The sequence below is a fragment of the Mytilus edulis genome, chromosome 1 (genome assembly GCF_963676685.1).
Source record: "Mytilus edulis chromosome 1, xbMytEdul2.2, whole genome shotgun sequence".
NCBI classification, from domain to species: Eukaryota; Metazoa; Mollusca; class Bivalvia; order Mytilida; family Mytilidae; genus Mytilus; species Mytilus edulis.
Genome location: NC_092344.1, coordinates 113,422,463 through 113,441,764, shown reverse-complemented (window position 1 = coordinate 113,441,764; position 19,302 = coordinate 113,422,463). Strand labels below are relative to the sequence as shown.

General features: G+C 31.5%; 1 protein-coding gene across 1 annotated transcript; it reads left to right on the top strand.

The window, feature by feature from the left end:
* Positions 1-4,217: 4,217 nt before the first annotated feature.
* On the top strand, positions 4,218-17,324 carry LOC139500326 (lachesin-like). Its single transcript, XM_071289069.1, has 7 exons — positions 4,218-4,329; positions 7,974-8,038; positions 9,732-9,844; positions 12,103-12,361; positions 14,780-14,937; positions 15,422-15,623; positions 16,295-17,324. Exons 2-7 carry the CDS (start codon positions 7,981-7,983, stop codon positions 16,540-16,542), a joined length of 1,038 nt encoding a protein of 345 aa, XP_071145170.1. The 5' UTR covers positions 4,218-4,329; positions 7,974-7,980; the 3' UTR covers positions 16,543-17,324.
* The last annotated feature ends 1,978 nt before the right edge of the window (positions 17,325-19,302 follow it).

The following is a 19,302-nucleotide window of genomic DNA, read 5'->3' as shown; positions in this document are numbered from 1 at the left end:
CCATTTACGCTTTTTAAAAGACCACTAGGCTGAGATCGGCATAGACGAGTTCAAACTACTCGGCTGATTATACCATCGAGATCGCCATTGACGATTTTTAAAAGACTTCTTGACTGAGATCGGAATAGACGAGTTCAGACGACTGGACTGATTAAACCACCTAGATCGGCATAGACGAGTTCAGACGACAGGACTGATTAAACCACCTAGATCGGTTAAGACGAATTCAGACGACTGGGCTGATTAAACTACCTAGATCGGTTAAGACGAATTCAGACGACTGGACTGTTTAAACCACCTAGATCGGCATAGACGAATTCAGACGACTGGACTAATTAAACCACCTAGATCGGCTAAGACGAATTCAGACGACTGGACTGATCAAACCCACCTAGATCGGATAAGACAAATTCAGACGACTGGACTGATTAAACCACCTAGATCGGCTAAGACGAATTCAGACGACTAGGCCGAATAAACCACCTATATCGGCTAAGACGAATTCAGACTAATGGGATGATTATACCAGCAAGATCTTTTCGAATTTATAAGCCAGGATCACGATAAATGTAAGGAAACAACATTGTTAGATGATAAATGTAAACCTCAATAACCTTAAATTGGGTTCAAAGTGTTATGGGATTATTATATTAGCTTGTAAATTCTTGAGTTAAACACTTTAGAATTACAATGAAATGATTGAGATAGCGAGAGTGAAGTAGAAGTCATATTCGTTTAAGCAATTTTATTATTCAACATGAGCGCAGTAAAATAAGTAGAGAGTGGAATAATGTAAACAGAAGTTTTCTGTCGAGAGAACAAATTAAGGTACATAACAGAATACAAAGAAGATATAATCGATCACTGGTATAACATTATACATTTATTTCCCGTGCCTGAGGGAGATATGAAGATTTGTTCACCCAAGAATAATCATATTTCACGAGGGCTCTGCCCGAGGGAAATATGATTTTTCGAGGGTGAACAAATCTGTATATCTCCAGAGACCAAGGGAAATGAATGTTTTATTCCACTGCCTAAGCTTTGTATACTATCTGAACTTCAAATATTAGTTTGCATACCGGCATTTTTTTCTTATCCGTTTGTTTTTATTACTAAACACAACATACATATTGATAAACAGTACGGATAAACATTAATTGTTTAATTAGTCTTTTTGTTTTAATGTCTGAAATACGATAATGGTATTTGCTAAAAGTATTTAAATAAAGAAAATAAGAAGTTCAAGACGTTATGTACATAAACCGCGATTAACGTCGCACGATTTAGTCCCGACATTTCAGAGGGGAATATGATACTCAGAGGTGAATATGAAGTTTTGTTCGTCGTCACATGTGAAAGTTTCAACCAATCAAATTTTGATTTTACTGTCAAAATCAACATGCAGTGGAATAATATAATACTAGTATCAATTAAAGATGGACGGGCATAAACATGTGTGACATTTAATATCATTGGTAACTTTGGTTATTGTTTTCGTAAGTTTAATATGTCATTTCAGTCCAGATTTATTTAATCCCGACCAGATCACACTATAACTTTCTCATGGAACGTTCTGCTCAGTAAAATCTCCAACAGAAAATAACATTATTACTTGTGTAAAATTTATGTTCATTGTTTTATAATTAAAATAAAAATGATATGTTTGAGGGAAAAACTGAATGGAAGTCAAGTTTAAAGCATCAATGAGCAGACGAACAAACTTTGAGTTCTTTAAACTTTTAGCATCTCTTGGTAAAAGATGGATTTTTCAACACGACAAAGCCAGTTTTAAGCTTGATTCATCTTTTGTCCGTTTATTGGTCGTTTTCGCATACAGAATGTATGGCAGCATCAATTATAAAAAACTATATTAGGCCCACATCTATGTAGCATGTAATTGAATTTTACAATTTTCACTAAATAGGGTAAAATATTATTTCACAATAATGCTGGATTCCGGATGTACTTTTAGCCGGTTTAAATGATTCATACCTGTAAGGGTTTTCTATCTATACGCATTAATAAGCGGGTTGAAATTTTAGAACGCAGATCTTCGTTTTTGAATGACGTCAGCGTAAATGTTAATGCTTGTAATATTGGTATTATAAAATTGACCTATTTGGTGTAGGTTAATAGTGGTAGGATTTTTTCAGAAATAATTTCTGAATAACTAAACGTATGAGCATTAAGTTTACTGATTCAGCGATGTTATTATTTATTATATACTGAACTTACTTAGTTAATACTCTGTTAAAACAGATACCTACACAGACACTTTGTCTCTTTAAAAAAGATGATTTTGAAATTGTAGCATGTGTAGATAGTATCTCATCACACATCTGTATTTCATTAGAAAAATTACAATACAAAGGGTAAATGATCATAATCAATTCTGTAATTGCGTTCAATATTTTTGGTGGGGCTCGTGTTGCCTAGTCTTTTAATAGTTTGCTATGTTGTGTCATGTGTACTATTATTTGTCTGTTTGTCATTTTTAGCCATGGCGTTGTCAGTTTAATTTCGATCTTTGAGTTTGACTGTCCCTCTGGTATCGTTCGCCCCTCTTTTAACTAATAATCAGTTTTACAACTATTATTTTTTGAAAATTTTAGCAAGTCATTTGATCAAAAACATTGAACTAAACTAAAGCTATTTTAAATTCAAAACTGTTTTTCAATTATTACAGAAGAGGTTTTTGTTTGGCAATTCCAATACAACCGAAAAATATACACATTTGGTACATGTATACCATAAAAAAGATTAAAACAACCCTTTAAAATTTCATGCGTCCGTATGGCTTTCCTGAACTGCTTTGATAAAGTCTCGCGTTTGATTTTGTCAATTCTGATGCACTATTCCTTTTTTTTGCATTCTCCTTGGACTTCAGATATTTTTTTTATACTTTTTTTTATTTAATAGTCTTAAATTTCTTACAAAGTGAATTAAAAAATAAAATACTGACGCATGAGTTCTCGCGCGAATTGTTTTTAGAAAACATATATTAAAATGTCAAATAACCTACATTGGACGCAAATTAAAATCTGGTACCTGCGTTTAGATGCAATTAGCTTTTCTATTGGTTGTCTTTCAAATGATGCCAACGTGATAGAAATAATGCTGCATGCAGCATTTTCAATTTGATAAAATTGTTGGAAATGTGTAATGTGTACTAGGTTTTACTCCTTCAATATTTGAATGAACAGATACTAAACCCGCAATTCTCCTGTGATCAGGAAAAGTTTTCAATCTTTCACTTTATTAATTCAAACTGCTAATATAGTCCTTACGTCCTAATACCTTATCTCCTAAACAAATGAGGCTTGGTTTGTCAAATGATTGGATAAAAACAGTGATATTCCTGACTTGGTGCAAGCATTTTCTTATGTAGAAAATGGTGGATTAAACATGATTTTATAGCTAGGTAAAGCTCTCACTTGTATGGAAGTCGCATAAAATTCCATTATATTGACAACGATAGTTGAACAACACAAACAGACATAATAGATTAACGACACAACATGCACAAAATAGAATTACATGTTATAACCAACTGTGATCTTTTATTCATTGATAGCTTCTCAGTTGTCAATTGCATTTCAGTCGAAAATTCTGAATGGGTAAAACACAAACTCGTCTGCGTTTTCTTTATGGAAAGTAGTTTCAAAGTTTTGCTTTTTGCTTAGAGAAAAAAACATGACTACTAACAGAATTTATAGTGCCAAAATGTTATATTGTTAAGAAAAACAATATTTCTGAGAACACAAAAAAATAATTCAAAGGTGATGAATCATTATGTATAGGTCAGTGCTTTCAGTGGACATGCAAACAAACTTTGAGTTCATTTATCTTTTTAACATCCCTAACATCCCGACAAGAACCGTTGGTCAACAAGACAGACCCAGTTTGTAGACTTGATTCACCTTTTTATTAATTCAATGTTCGTGTTCACATACACAAGGTGTAGCAAAATCAATGACAACACAGCATGATTTGCTTCTGTAAAATTGCATGTACCGCTGCATAATCAAAATTGGGTTTAAAACAACTTTAATTAAATAATAAAAAGAAAAAAAAACCCAGTTGAACAATAATGCAGGAACACGGATGTACTTCTAACTATAATTTTCCGTTTTAAATGATTCATGCCTGTGATTAAAAATGTGTTTTCCAAGTATTCACTACAGCACGTGTCAAGGCTTCGTACGTATATATATAAGTATGCCCGTGTTAACTGTGCTCATATCATTGGCATTACAAAATTGTCCTATCTTGTAAAAGTGTGTACTTGAGAGGATATTCGCAGAAATAATCGCAGAATAACTAAAGGTATGGAATTTTCTTGATATGGTATGGTGTTATGTCCAATTGACTATATTACACCACGCGTCCGTTAGGAAGCGAAAGTTCAAATACCCTCTTACTAACAATGTTCTTTATTATAATTTATTAAACTGACCAAAATAAGTGTTACAAAAAGCACATACACTGACCCTTTTGGTGGTCACTTTTACTAAGAAGATTTTGCAATTTCAGCATGTACGTAGTATGACCCCCCCTCTTTTGTATTTTATTAGCAAAACCAAGAACACAATTAGTAAATGTTTGATAGTGAGTGTAACTATATATAAGTATTTCATTAGGAATCAGTGTTACAACGGGTTCTAAATCTTGCTTTATTGTGACAAACTCAGTTTAATAAAAAAAATTAAAAAATTAATGAAATCAATCTAATTGAAATTTTAATATTTACTTTTTTACTATGATGACGAATTCGTTAATTGCAAATTTCAATACATAATCAAAATAGGTACTCGTTGGGTATTAAATATTTGTTTACGATACACCAAGGGAACAACTACTATAATGCTGTATCTCATTCTTTCATGGTCTTGCTGGAATGTCTCAATATAAGACGAGATCTTGTATGATTGTCAAGGAAATGTATATCTCTTGTAGAGAATTATCTCATTGGCAATCATACCACATCTTTTTTTATAGCTAGAAAGTTCTATGACAGATATTTAAGATCATTTGATAATCAAATAAAAGTTAGGCGAAAAATACCAAAGGGACAGTCAAATTTATATGTCAAAAATTAACTAACAACGCCATAGCAAAGAAAAGGAAAACGATAAAAAGACCAACAACAATATAATTAGCACAACATGAGAACTAGTTGTATATCATCTGTCTTATACAACTGTCTTAAAAAATCTTAAACTTACAAGTCGATATTAAACATGTAAAATTACTTTTGGATTAGATTAACATTTAAAGAGTTCTATGAATGTTTTCACTAACATGAACTTCATATGTTGATGTCGTATCAAGGACAAAGACGAAATGTATATTGCTTTTATTACCATCAAATATCATTGTCATTTTGGGATAGTGTTTAGAAACACAACATTAAAACGGACTGCCAAAATCATTTTCATCAGGCTTGACGCATTAGATCTGTATCATAACCATTTGAAGTCTCACCAAAAAATTGAAAAGCATTGAAACCCTAAAACTACGAACTCTGCAAAATACGTCTTAGGCTATTTTTGCCTAGGAGCAGAACAAAAACCGGTTCTTTGGATAATTGTGTGCAATATATATATATAGTAAATATATATATAGAATGATCATAATGTTTATTGTTTACGAATAGACGATGCATTTTAACAAAGTAATTCAAAAACTATAATAACTTGTCAGCACTGATATTTATTTTTAAAAAACTTTTTATATTACTTGCCAAAAAAAGTTAATTAACAAAAGTACTTGACTCCGAGGAAAATTCATAACGGAAAGTCCCTAATCAAATGGTAAAATCAAAAGATCAAAAACAGCAAACGTGTGAACAACAACAAAGTTTATGACATGTCATTTTTAACAAAATTATTCTACTCCCAGTTTTGTGAAATAGGAAAATAGTTATAACACATAGATTAGATATACGAATGCCTTTTTAGTAGTTTTTTTTCCATTCGCACGAACAGAAGAGACTTGCTGCAAAGTTTATCTGAGATCGATCTGGCTATTATTTCTATGTCCTTTCGGGTTATATAGCACCTCCCCTGTTCTGACATACAGAATATGTCGAGCTCAATATTTTATGTAGGCTTCCTACCAGCTAATAACCTTATCAGGGGTGTTAAAGCAAAACGTAAGAATAAACTGGATTTTCTCCTGAAATCGAAATGAAACACACAAACCGACTGACAGAAAAACCAAAGCCACAAAATACTCAACTCACAGTTACTGAAATCGAGATAATTATATCTCCGTATAGCATTATTTCAGTACCCTGTAAATGGAGTATAAACAATATTTACTGCTTTTGTCCTTATCACGATGCTCGTGATACAACGTTGTTCTGTTAAATACCAAGTTATTGCACCACTGGATCCCATTGATGAAGTTAAAGTCATCCACGGATAATTAAATAAAAAATACAAAAGGGACAGTCAAATTTATATGTCAACAATTAACTAACAACGCCATAGCAAAAAAACGATTAAAAGATCAACAACAATATAATTAACACAACATGAGAACCATGTGATGAATGATGAATTTTTATAATGATAGAGCATTGCTCTGAGTTAACCTCTGTTGATGTAATTTATCATAAGTTCCAGAAATTGATTCAACCGCATTTAAGAAATTACTGCCGTTTGAAAGTGTAAAACCCACTAGTTTTCTGCAGTAAACAATTGGCTTGATGTTTCTCTATTTTGAAAAATTAAATGAGGCATAAAAAGTCCTTCGGACCCCTTCCAGAGATGGACATCTAGTTTGAAAATGTTGAAGGTTTTCTTCCTCAAGTTTGCATGGCAGACAACTAGGGTCTGTACTTCCTATATTAAACATGATGATGTTCTTTCACTAAATAATTCAAAATTTGGTGACTATGTTGAAAGCATCTATCCCATCGAACTAGAGATAAAGGATACTACAGATACATTAAAGTCGGCCTCATATCTTGACTTACATCTAGAAATTGACAATGAGGGTCGGTTGAAAACAAAACTTTACAACAAAAGAGATGATTTCAGCTTTCCAATTGTGAACTTTCCATTTCTAAGTAGCAACATTCCAGCAGCACCTGCATACGGGGTATATATCTACCAATTGATACGATATTCCCGTGCTTGCATTTCCTATCATGATTTTATTGATAGAGGGTTGCTGCTCACAAGGAAGCTATTAAACCAAGAGTTCCAAATGGTGTGTAACTTACCTGTAAATTCAATTAGGAGAAAATATAAATCGGCGCAAATGAAAAAATGAAATCGGCGCAAATGAAAGAATGAACATTTTCAAAATCGGTCATTACGACCAAATTGAAATGCAATACATTTCGTATTCTACAGGTACACTTCAGGAAGAGATCACCTTTATTTGTAGTTTAATTTTTTTTATATCTATTATGTGATCTACACAATATTGAGATATCTTATCAAATATTCAACATTAAACATATGTCAGACAATATTTAGATATTTATTCAAATAAAGAGCATAAAGCTTATGTAACACAATATTTAGAAATCTAACCAAATAATAAACATAAAACACATATAACACAATATTAAGATATCTAATCGAATAATTAATATAAAACACATAACACAATATTGATATTCTAATCAAATATTTAACATTAAACATAAGTGAGACAATATGTAGATATTAATTCAAACAAATAGCATAAACATATGAAACACAACAGTTATATATTTAATTTAATAGTTAACATAAAACATAATTAACACAATAGTTAGATATTTTTATAGATTATATTAAATAGACAACATAATTCCTGGTGTTAGGATTAAATTTATCAAGTGAAGAGATGAAGAGAAAGAATCCTCATTTTACATAAAAATGATTTCTAGGGGACAGAAACATCCATAGATATCCTTGCAATAGGAGGGATTTTAGCAATATTTTTTCAAAATTCAACTTTCTATGTTACAGGCTGACAATGTTCGAATTATTGGCAGGATTCGTGTGTATGATCGGCATCATATTCATAACATCAGGTAATTTTAAATTATTCAGGAAAATAAAACAATGATACAAACGAACAAAACGAACAAACCGCAGCTACAGGAGGGTTATTGGAAATATTAACATATTTATATATCAAGAACGAATTGATCAACCAGTAGAACCGTATAGTAGATTATTATCGCGTCGTGTTTGATTGTATGGCAATAACGATATCCTCTCGCAATTTGATTATCTAAATTACGTTTGGAGAAATTTCTTATCAAATTTTAAATGCTCTTATTGCAACCAATCATTTTGGTTGTTCGTGTTCAGGCTTCAATTTGGTCTTTGGATAATTTGTTTGTCATTTTGTTGGTATCTATGATGAGTTTATTTACGCTGAAAAACTTAATATGTCAAATGAACCTAAAATTATTGTTATTGATAAGTCTAAGTAGTATTCAATATTAACGTCACATGTTACACTAGTAACATGAAATGTTAAATTTTGGATAAGTAAATGTAGTATTCAATAGTATCGTCACATGTTAGATTTTGGATAAGTCAAAGTAGATTACAATAGTAACGTCACATGTTAGATAAAAGATTTTTGAAAATATTTTGGCCTCGACTATGATTTAAAAAAATTTTTTTCGATTTGCACCTCTGGTGCAATACTGTTAGTTAGTGTTGAATGTTATATTTGCACGTTAATAATTATGCTGATGTTGGAAAAGTGAATCAGTGCTACCTATGACTGTTTTTTTTTCTATAATAGTCATCCGCTATCTGCGAGTTAGAATACGTATACATCTCGGTTTTTTAAGTCGTTATCGAATTTCAAGCTGATCAGATCCATCTGATTATCGTGCTACATTGAATTCAAAGTCATTGGCTAGTATTATATCAATTTTATTCAGATTAGGTATAGGAAGTAAATAAAGGAAACAGTAGTAAATCGATGTTCGAAATTCATAAATCGATTTAGATAAAAACAAATCCGGGCTACAAACTAAAACTGAGGGAAACACATCAAACATAAGAGGAGAACTACGACACAACAGAAACACAACACTAAGAAGTACCACACACAGACACAAACTATATTATAACAATGGCCAATTTCCTGACTTGGTACAGGACATTTAAAAAAAAAGGTGGATTGAACCAGGTTTTGTTGCTAGCCAAACCTCCCGCTTTTGTGGCAATGTTAAATATAATTAAAACGACAAGATTTCATGACAGGACTACAATAATAACAAATGGGAGAACATATTGGACAGATAAACACACAAACAATAGCTATCAAAAGGTACCAGGTTTATAATTTAATACGCCAAACGCGTATTTGTCTACACCAGACTAATTAATGACGCTCGGATCAAAAATACAAAACAAGTTCAAAGTGGAAGAGCATTGAGGCCAAAAGTTCCAAAAAGTTGTGCCTAATACGGCTAAGGTTATCTGCCTGGGATAAGAACATCCTTAGTATTTAGAATAATTATATATTTTTGCAAACAGTATATTTATAAAAATGACTATATAATAGACATACATGATAACACCGAAGTGGTGACTAACTACAGACTAAAACCATATACATAAAACAATCTAAACCAGCACATAAAAAATCACAGCCGAGTTAGCCTAAATATGCAGTTTTGAAAAAGAAAAGTACTTTAACAATTTTTTAAAGGTGAAGAATACATTCCCTGTTGAATACTTCTCTTTCGATTTTTTCAGCTAATGCTGTCGGACGACCAACAATAGTAGCTGATAATTTACCAGTAGTGCAAAGACAAGGCCAGATAGCGTATCTGAATTGTGTTGTCACAAATGTTAGGTCACCAGCACAGGTATATCAAATGCAAAATATATTACATATAATCCCTTATGAACAGAAGAAGTTTGTTGATACCTTACCATAAGGTGGAAGATACCGGTAACTTGCAGTAGTCTTTTCGCCAAAATACCTGAAAATTGTTCACCAGTGTTTTGTCGCTTGCAGCGACCTCGCGACAAAAAAATATAAAGTTTGCCGAAAGCTCTCACTAAATTATATCAATGGTAAAAAACTAATTATCAAATGCGCCAAAAGGCGCAATCAAGGACCGATCGAGCAAGGGCTATAGCCAGTCCAGGTCGTTAAAAACACCCATTTGTTGTTGTTTGCCGAAAGCTCGATCTCTTAGCTTTCTTAAAATTGAAAGAACTGTATAATCAGGCTAAACAGCAGGCCCAAAGTTTGTTGAAACTTCACTGCAAACTTTATAGCATGCCTTTACTATTATATGTAGCTTATTTCCTATACTAAGCATGCTCCATCCACTAAAACAGACTTCCTGCTTCTTTTAATTTGAAATAGGTGGTGAGTTATAATGTTGGTTTCTTATGTCAAAAGTAAATGGATGTTATTTATTATAAATGTCTGAGCTATATATGATTCAATAAGCTTCTACAACAGGTCATACATATTCATTGATCATCTCTCTGTTAGTCATTTAAGACATATATTTGCATGCAAATTTATTTAGAAATGTGAATTGATTAGCTACTAATATATTATTTTTACAAAATTTAAGTGAAAAAAACCGCCATTATTGAAAATACCAATTGTGTTACTCCCGTTCTGGTCTTAGGTTTAGCTAGCTATAAAACCTTTGTACATAATAATGTTTTGCAGGAATTGTCTGCTTATCTGCAATTTTATATATGCAAAAAAGGACCATATGTTAAAAAAATATTATTCTTTACATTGGATTAGTATTTTAAATAATGTTATGCTTAATTTGTATAAAAAGTGAAACTGTTGTCATGCCCTAATCCCAGTTTCTTTATAATTCATCACTATATAAACATTTTTTTTTCTTCTTGATTTTTATTCATATGAATCTGTTTAGAAATTAATCAGCTAATTCAGAATTCTTCATCGAGTTAATTGATAGATATACATAAATTTATATTTAGTTTTTTCGTTTTGTTTGTTGGTCAAAATTCATACTTCTCTCTTTCGCATTTATTTTTCTGCAAATTGTTTTTTTTATATCGAGAAGTCATATTTATCATACAATGTTTCCTTTCAACAGATATAACTTCTGTAAAATTTAGAAGCAAACTTTAAACAATTGAGTAATTCTTTTAAATAACAAAACTTATACAAGTGTTAGTTCATAGTCATTAATGTAATACGGTGTATATCACTTTTAAATCCTATTCAATCAACGCCATTCCAGGTTTTTTTTTTCATTAGTTTTAATTTGTTTGCGATATGAAACCTTTTTACCTGCATTGCGAAATTTAACAGAAGTGACGTGTGAATCTAGTATTAACGATTGCAAACAGATCGGATATGAAAGATTAGCTCTCAATAACATATATTCACATCCAAGAAATCCTTAAAATATCATGCATTTATACTAGTCCTTAGCTACAAACCTTGGAAATTAACGTTTATAAATGCATGTGTTCCTGCTAAGAATAGATAATGATAGACATGCAACTTCCGTTTTTGGAAACAATACGATGACACAGATATGTTAAGCATACATCAATGAAACAACTAAACAACACATTGCGTTCATAAGAGGTAATAATGCATGTTCAATTTATTATAAGATGTATGCAAATGGTGGCCACTCGACGATTTTAAAAACATTGAATGCTATTTTTTAGCATGACTAGGCGATAATGTTCATTTTAATTTCAATGAATAGCAAAATGGGAAATATACTAGTTTCTATTTGGAAGTATATAGTTTCACTCTTAAATATTATAAAATCACACTCTTCCTGTATTGTAATAGCACAATGTTGACTGCTGTATTATTGACATTCGTACATATTATGTCTGTTTGTTTTGTTCACGTATCGTTGTCAATATGATGGAATTTGATGCAACTGTCATACAAGTAGGAGGTTTAGCTGGCTATAACATCAGGTTCAATCCACCATTTTCTACATAAGAAAATGCCTGTATCAAGTCAGGAATATGACAGTTGTTATTCCTTCATTAGATGTGTTTGAGCTTTCGATTTTGCCATTTGATTAGGGACTTTCCATTGTTAATTTTCCTCAGATTTTACTTTTTTTCTTTAACAATATATCTAATTTTAAAGGTACTTTGGATTAAACGGACCACACCAACTGGGGACCCTTTGCATATTTCTTCGGACGAAACAATTCGAGTTGGTTTTGTTGTCGGAGGTAGAAGAAAATATGAAGTGATGAAATACAAATACGACAACCGTGAAATATATCAACTGATCATACAGTCAGTTACAGAGACAGACGCAGGAAATTATACATGTCAAATTTTTCTGCCTTATGATAATTATAAAGAATGGCCACAAAAGGAAATGGATTTAATTGTGTTTAGTAAGTGATTTCTAGTGCCCGAACAATTTTTAAAGCAAATTTGTGTATATAGATATTAGATATTAAGGGGACCAGAATTAAGCATGAAGGTAGCCTTTCCCAGACGCACAATAACTAGCGCTGTTTAGACTTATATGTATGATTGCCAATGAGACATTTATCTAACAAAGACCGAATAAAGTGGGAGCATCATCTATTGATAGGAGTACGGTTTAACCAAGGAGTTCCAAATAGTAACTATTAAAGAGATCGACAAGATAAAATTATTAAACAATTCAAACAAAGAAACCAACGATCTGTTTTGTTTTTGTTTTTGATTTTTTTTTCTAATTGCTTCATCAAATAAACAAAAAAAACAAATAATACAGACAGTTACCAACAACAATTTGGATAAAAGACATGCCCATTACCAATCCAGGCACATTTTACACATATTTCGATCAAGCATTTAATTCTGTTAATTAAGGTAGCACAATACAAAGATTTTTTTACTTCCAATCACTAACCTTTAAAATGCTGTAACTTTCTTATGAATGCATAGAAAATAATAAAAGAGGTATATATTGATAGATAAAAGATTAATCTTTTAAATGGTTGCAATATGTTTATTATGCAATCATTATGTAATCAATTATTATGTAATTAGTGGCAAAATCTGGGTCAGTTTACTTGAATGAATTTAGCTCCATCATCTCTTTAACTATACAGAAAATTTTAACGAAATCTTAATCAACACATCATGAGCTTCAAAAGGGTGTCTCAAATTGTCCTTATGGTATTCCATTCTCTCATAAATCTCTAATTAGTGTAAACATCCTAACCACATAAAAGAAGATAATGTTTGATTAGGTGTAAAATTTGTTCTATACATTCTATCTGAAATCTGAGACACCCTTTTGTAGATAATGGCAATAGGAACAACATATAATAAAATCAACCCTCTAGGGATACTTATGCAGAAGCTAATTTCATTTGAAAGTGGAAATTTGCTGGAAAATATTTTAGGCACAGTTAACATTATAATTGGTTACATAATTGTAGCATAATACTAACATTGCATTTATTTGAAAGAGTAATCTGTTAGCTATCCAAAACTACCACTTTTATAAATTTTCAAGCATTATTAAGAAAGTTACAGCATTTTAAAACTTGGGAGTTGGAGGTATAAAATCTTTGTATTGTGCTACCTTAAATGCCATATATATTAAATACTATTTTCTATTTTGCTGTAATATTTTGGTTGATTTCCTATTAGTTTATTTCCGACTGAAGTGCCTCAGATCTAATAAAATGAAGCAACATGTTAAGAAATGTCAAAAAAGTGCTTTTCTATATTCACCTTTTATCAGGTTCGTCAAAAGCCGAATATTTGAAAGCCAAAACCCAAACAGAGCTATATAACAACAATACAACGCTAAAATATAGCTCTATCCGTCAAAGGTCAACCTTGAATGAGAGAGTTCAATCCTTATTTTCTTTATAAATTTATAAACGGAAAATGTTATAAAGGTTTGCTATAAATAATGGCAGTATCGAAGTACTGTCTACTGAGCAAATGATACACCAATTTAGGTCAAAATTGTCTAATGAAGACGTTCATCCTAATCAGGTGTTGTAGCCTTGTAATTTTGTGTAACTTATAAAGAGGAGTACTTCAACAATATGCTTATTCTAACTTGGGACAGCAACATGCTAAAGGTAAATCATGTTTGATTAATTTGGATGATACTTTTCCATTGATATAAAATTAGACCTTTAAGCATTTCATATATAGTATAAAAAGGGTTATCCAAATTGATGAAATTATAACCAAAACAAAATATAACAACTAGGATTTCAGGTTTGGTATTTTGTTTCCCGTACATAGCACCAAATGAAATGTGCATCTAGTTTTAACAACTATTCTGTATGGATATTGATAATAAATTATATTGTAAAATAATGAAAACGAAAAGCGACATGCCAACCATGTACAACATTGTTAGTAGATAAAATGAATCATAGCAGCCTAGTAACTTAATCATGCAATCAAAAAAGAAAATAGTATAAAATTCATCTTTCATGTTACTTCTTCTGTGTTCCTGGAATAACCCTTTGTATTGCTATATTAGTTTATTTATCATGTCATCACATCAGATAGAAAAAAAGACATTTGTGAAAAGTTCACAAATTAATTCTCAAATGTACATGCATGTGCGTCGTAGGTGGATTTGTACAGAAACTAAAAATGAAAACACAGAATTTTAAATCTTTGGATTTCAATCATGAATGTTTGTGCGTGGTGTTGTGGACTGTTGGGAGTGCTCTGTGTGGCCTAAAACCACCGTCTTCAGCACTTGTCGATTTAAAAAATAAAAAATAACAAATTAAATTGGAAAATTGTTGAATTCATTCTTAATATAAAACTTTGTTTTACAGCTCCTCCTACTTTCAAACCTGACAATCCCGCCGAAATACAAGCCCACTCGGGGCACAATATCACATTGGTGTGTGAGGCTAATGGGTATCCTCTACCAAATATAACTTGGAAAAGAAACGACAGAGGACCACTGCCTAATGGTGAATTCCAGGAAAGGGTAAGTATGGGGATTGCTTTTATTGTTTTTTTTGGATATCAACACACTAACTTCACGCTTTGTATGAACAGATAGTGTACCGTAAAAGCATATACTTTGCAAAATAAATAGTAAGTTGAGAAAGGTACCAATTGTAATACACCAGAGGCGCCTTTTTCGACACTTAAAGAAAGGAAAAAGATACGAAAAAGAGGGGCGAAATATACTAGATGGACAATCGAAAATAAACTCGCAATGCCATGGCAAAATTGAAGACGAACAATGATATACAAATCACAACAAAGAAAACTTAGGACTAAACAACATGAACCCCACAAAAAAGAAGTTAATCTTAGGTGGTCCAGAAAGATAAAAAGATAATGCTCCACTTGTGTCAACCGTTATAGTACAAACACAGTGACAAATCTAGTTCGGTCAACAAAGACTTGATCTAAAAAGAAATATTATACCCCTGAACTTCTATAATGAATACACTTTGTTGTAGGGTAGTATATACACAATATACGGAATCAGTGTTACCGATTGTGGGAAGTTTATGTGCACAGCTGATAACGAGGTTAAGCCACCAGCATCCTTCACAGTACAACTCGATGTCACATTTGTTCCTGTCTGTATCGCTGTTCAGGATGTAGTCGGTCAGGGACAAAACCAGAGATTTAATGCGAAATTAGAGTGCTTAGTAGCTGGTAAGATAACAATTTGAAATCAGGCAAATTGTGTTTCTGTTCGCTACATGAAATTTAAGTTTTTCCATATATTTTTTTTAAATGCATTACAATCAATCATAATACAAGACTAGTGCCTTCTATGATAAACACTTAGGAAAAATAACATTTAGAGGGATGAACAAAACTACTGAGTAGAAAGTTGTGGGTGAAATATTTCACTAACACCTGCTTAGGAATATTCAGGGTAGGAGTGTTATCAAATTACATCTATTAGGTTTACTTTTGATTTGTTTTCTTATATATTATAAAGCAAAACAGATAAATGTAGGTTTTTCCCAAATATAAGAGTATAAAAATACAATGAAGCCACATTAAATGGTTAAACATATATTCCATCATTATAAATAGCTGTCTGAAATACTAACTGGTATTTTTTTAAAGATGAATACGATGATTGATTTTGGCAAACCTTTGACATACTTGGCAATCTTTTATTTCAATGCAGCGTTTGTGGTATATTGTTAACACTTTATTTCACTATTTAATTTTTTTTCTAATTATGATGCATTATTGCTACCTTTAAACTTACTGGTTTGTTTTATTTTTGTACAAAATGTTGCCAATTAAATCAATATTTTAAGAATACGAATTAATAATAAAAAAAATTAAATACTTTTTTTCATATTAAGCTAATCCTAGAGCAGAGGTTTCATGGTACAAGAAAAATAGAGCAACAAAAGAAAGGGAACAGATTCATGGCGGTGACAAATACAACCTTGATGAACAGTATTCAAACTACTCAAAACCGTTTGAGAGATGGTACACTCTGGCAATAAAAACTGTACAACGAAATGATTATGGAGATTACTATTGTGTAGCGAGAAATAAATACGGAGAAAATCAAGCAAAAGTTACACTTTTTAGTAGTTTTGGTTGACATTCAATTATGAGTGGTCCTACTTCAGTCTTTGTCTTGTTTATGACATCCTTGTTACTCTGAAATTGATGATTATTTTATTTATCTTTTGCATTAGTTTGAGCTCATTCAGTATCAAAAATTAACTTGTAAATCTGATTTTGTCACAATCTCAAGGAAAGTATAATTAATGCAGTTTTTTTTAAAGATTAATTTTAAAATGACATGTATTTTATCACTTTCAAAGTGCAAAGTAGTGCCTTAACCTGCTATGGTGTCGCACTTTTTGTTCCATGTTGAAGGCCTGACTGTTACTTTAAATTCATATTATATTATGTATTCTAATTGCTTACACATGTTATGGAAAGTAAAGTAAGAAACTATCAGCATCAATAATATTTCGTGTCTGCAAAACAACGTTGTTGATATTCTTGTGTCAAAACCATAAATAAAACCGTTATTTCTTAGCTCTAGGTTTTATTTCAATCGTGTAATGTTTTGTCAATGTTAGATATACTTTTGTAGCTACGACTTTTAAATTCTATAATTTTTTGTTTTAGAAACCATGAATTGCCAATGGCCGAACTGACCATCTACTGAAGCTTAGAAAAAATCTCATCATCTATTTGTAGTGTCTATGTTAACATTTGAATTACGCACGTAATAAGCCTTTTCTTCCCAAATTTTCTACCACTGCTAAATGTATAAAGACGGACAGTCTTGTTGCTCTATTGTTGATCATATATACTTGTAACAAACGCCTCTCTTTTTCTGTGTCATGAAATAAATATCTTTAATTTGAATTGTATTTAGTTTTATAGTTACATCTTGGCCGTGATACATGGTTGGATCTTTGCTCTGTCTTGTGTGCAATTTATGACAATCTTGTGTAAATGTTTTAACTATTTTTCGATTGGAACAGGTTGACTTGTTTTTGTATTTAATTTCAAGCTGTATTGTATTAAAAAAAAAAGGCAACGTAAGATGGTGATGTATTGTGAAGTAAACATCTCTATTTTATTGATGATTTTTCATGAACCAAGGCTCCATGTTGAAGGCTGTACTTTGAACTATAACGATGGTTTACTTTAACAAATTGTGATTTGGATGAAGAGTTGTCTCATTGGCATTTTTACCACATCTTGTTATATCTATTGACTACACATTTAAAGCTCACCTGATGCGATTGGACATTTCTGAATTACCTTTGAATTGTGTTTGCCTTCCATTTGTTATTTTCGAACGTTATAAAACATGCGAATTTTCCATTTGCATCAGAAGTTACCAAAAGCAACCATCTAGAGTCAAAGACAAATATGTTTATTATTATAAACAGCATTTGTTTATAAAAGAAGCAGTACAATAAATTCAAGAAAAACAATAATTTTAAAACCCTGTTACATTGACAAATAGGTAAAAAAAAAAAAACACTATTTCGTAGCCCCATTGCTTTTTACGTTAAATTCTGCAGTTTTTAGCATTACTGTTGCTTTGTTTGCAATTCAAGTAAAGTGGGAGTTATACCTCATCCTTACTTGTTCGGAATATTTCAACATATTTAATTGCATATTAGAGCATATTGGTTCCTAGAAGTTTTATAGTAAATAAAAGATGTACTTCTGGTCTAAACAACAGGGCAAATGTGCCCTCCAATTAGAATTCTGTATACTGCTTTATTATTCAAAAGAAACTTTCAACAATGGTTCTATAGTGATCCCATTGCCCCAAGCTTTCACTGGATACAAAACTCCCCAAATATTTCACCTATTGACAACGGTACAGCTATACGTAGGAACTTTTTTGTTTAAAACATAGTTATATATTCTTTCCGACCGGGTCTGAATGTTGTGGTTCAATACTAGAATGCATTTGTGATTTGTGTTTGAAAAAATGTTGATAATCTCAACAGTCATAATCAAAATTGGTGCTACTGCTATTCTACGCTGTTCTTTTTTCAAATCAACTAACAGTTCAGTTTTTCATCGGGCATTCTTAATATGCTTAGAATTGATTACATTAAATACTGCACAGCAAAGATCTTCTTAAATTTGTATAAAGGCGTGGATTTTGAGAGAAAAAAAAGAAATACAAAAAATTGCAGAATACTAAGAAATTCTAATTAATATATTTTGCCTCATAAAAAAGCTTTTTCTGGTAAACTAGATTTTAACGACGATAGTTGTTAAGTATACTTAAAAGATACAACAAACGAACGACAGAACCTAAAAGACACATCTAGGTCAACAAACAGTCTTAGATAAAGTATACCGCAGTTCAATAGTCATGAATCGATTTAACTCAAACAAATCCTGGTCACCAACCAAAACCGAGGGAAACACATCAACTATAAGAGGACAAAAACATACAAGTGAGAGGTTTAGCTAGCTACAAATCCTGGTTAAATCATACCTTTTTCCAAAAGGAAATGACTGTACCAATTTTAGGAATATGACAGTTGTTTTCCATTCGTTTGATGTGTTTGAGATTTTAATTTTACCATTTGATATGGGACTTACCGATTTGAATTTTCCTTGGAGTTCGGTTTTATGTTGTTTTACTTTTCATTGAAGAAAAGATAATTTGAAACTTACCTTGACAGAATATGATAGATTTTATTTTTAAATCAAACGGTTATTAACGATGTTGGTTCATAAAAGAAACCACTGCAAATAACAAACGATGAACGGATAAAACAGATATCCGCCAAATAAATGAAAAAATGCAAATATAAATTATTCTACAAATGAAGAATATACAATTTCGTCAAGTCAAACCTCTGGT

Bases quoted from the DNA above. Each gene is read 5' to 3' on its own strand.
- LOC139500326 (XM_071289069.1), top strand. From the start codon at position 7,981: ATGTTCGAATTATTGGCAGGATTCGTGTGTATGATCGGCATCATATTC. The intron at 9,845-12,102 runs GTATATCAAATG...CTAATTTTAAAG, and splicing joins ATGTTAGGTCACCAGCACAG to GTACTTTGGATTAAACGGAC. The intron at 12,362-14,779 runs GTAAGTGATTTC...TTTGTTTTACAG, and splicing joins AATGGATTTAATTGTGTTTA to CTCCTCCTACTTTCAAACCT.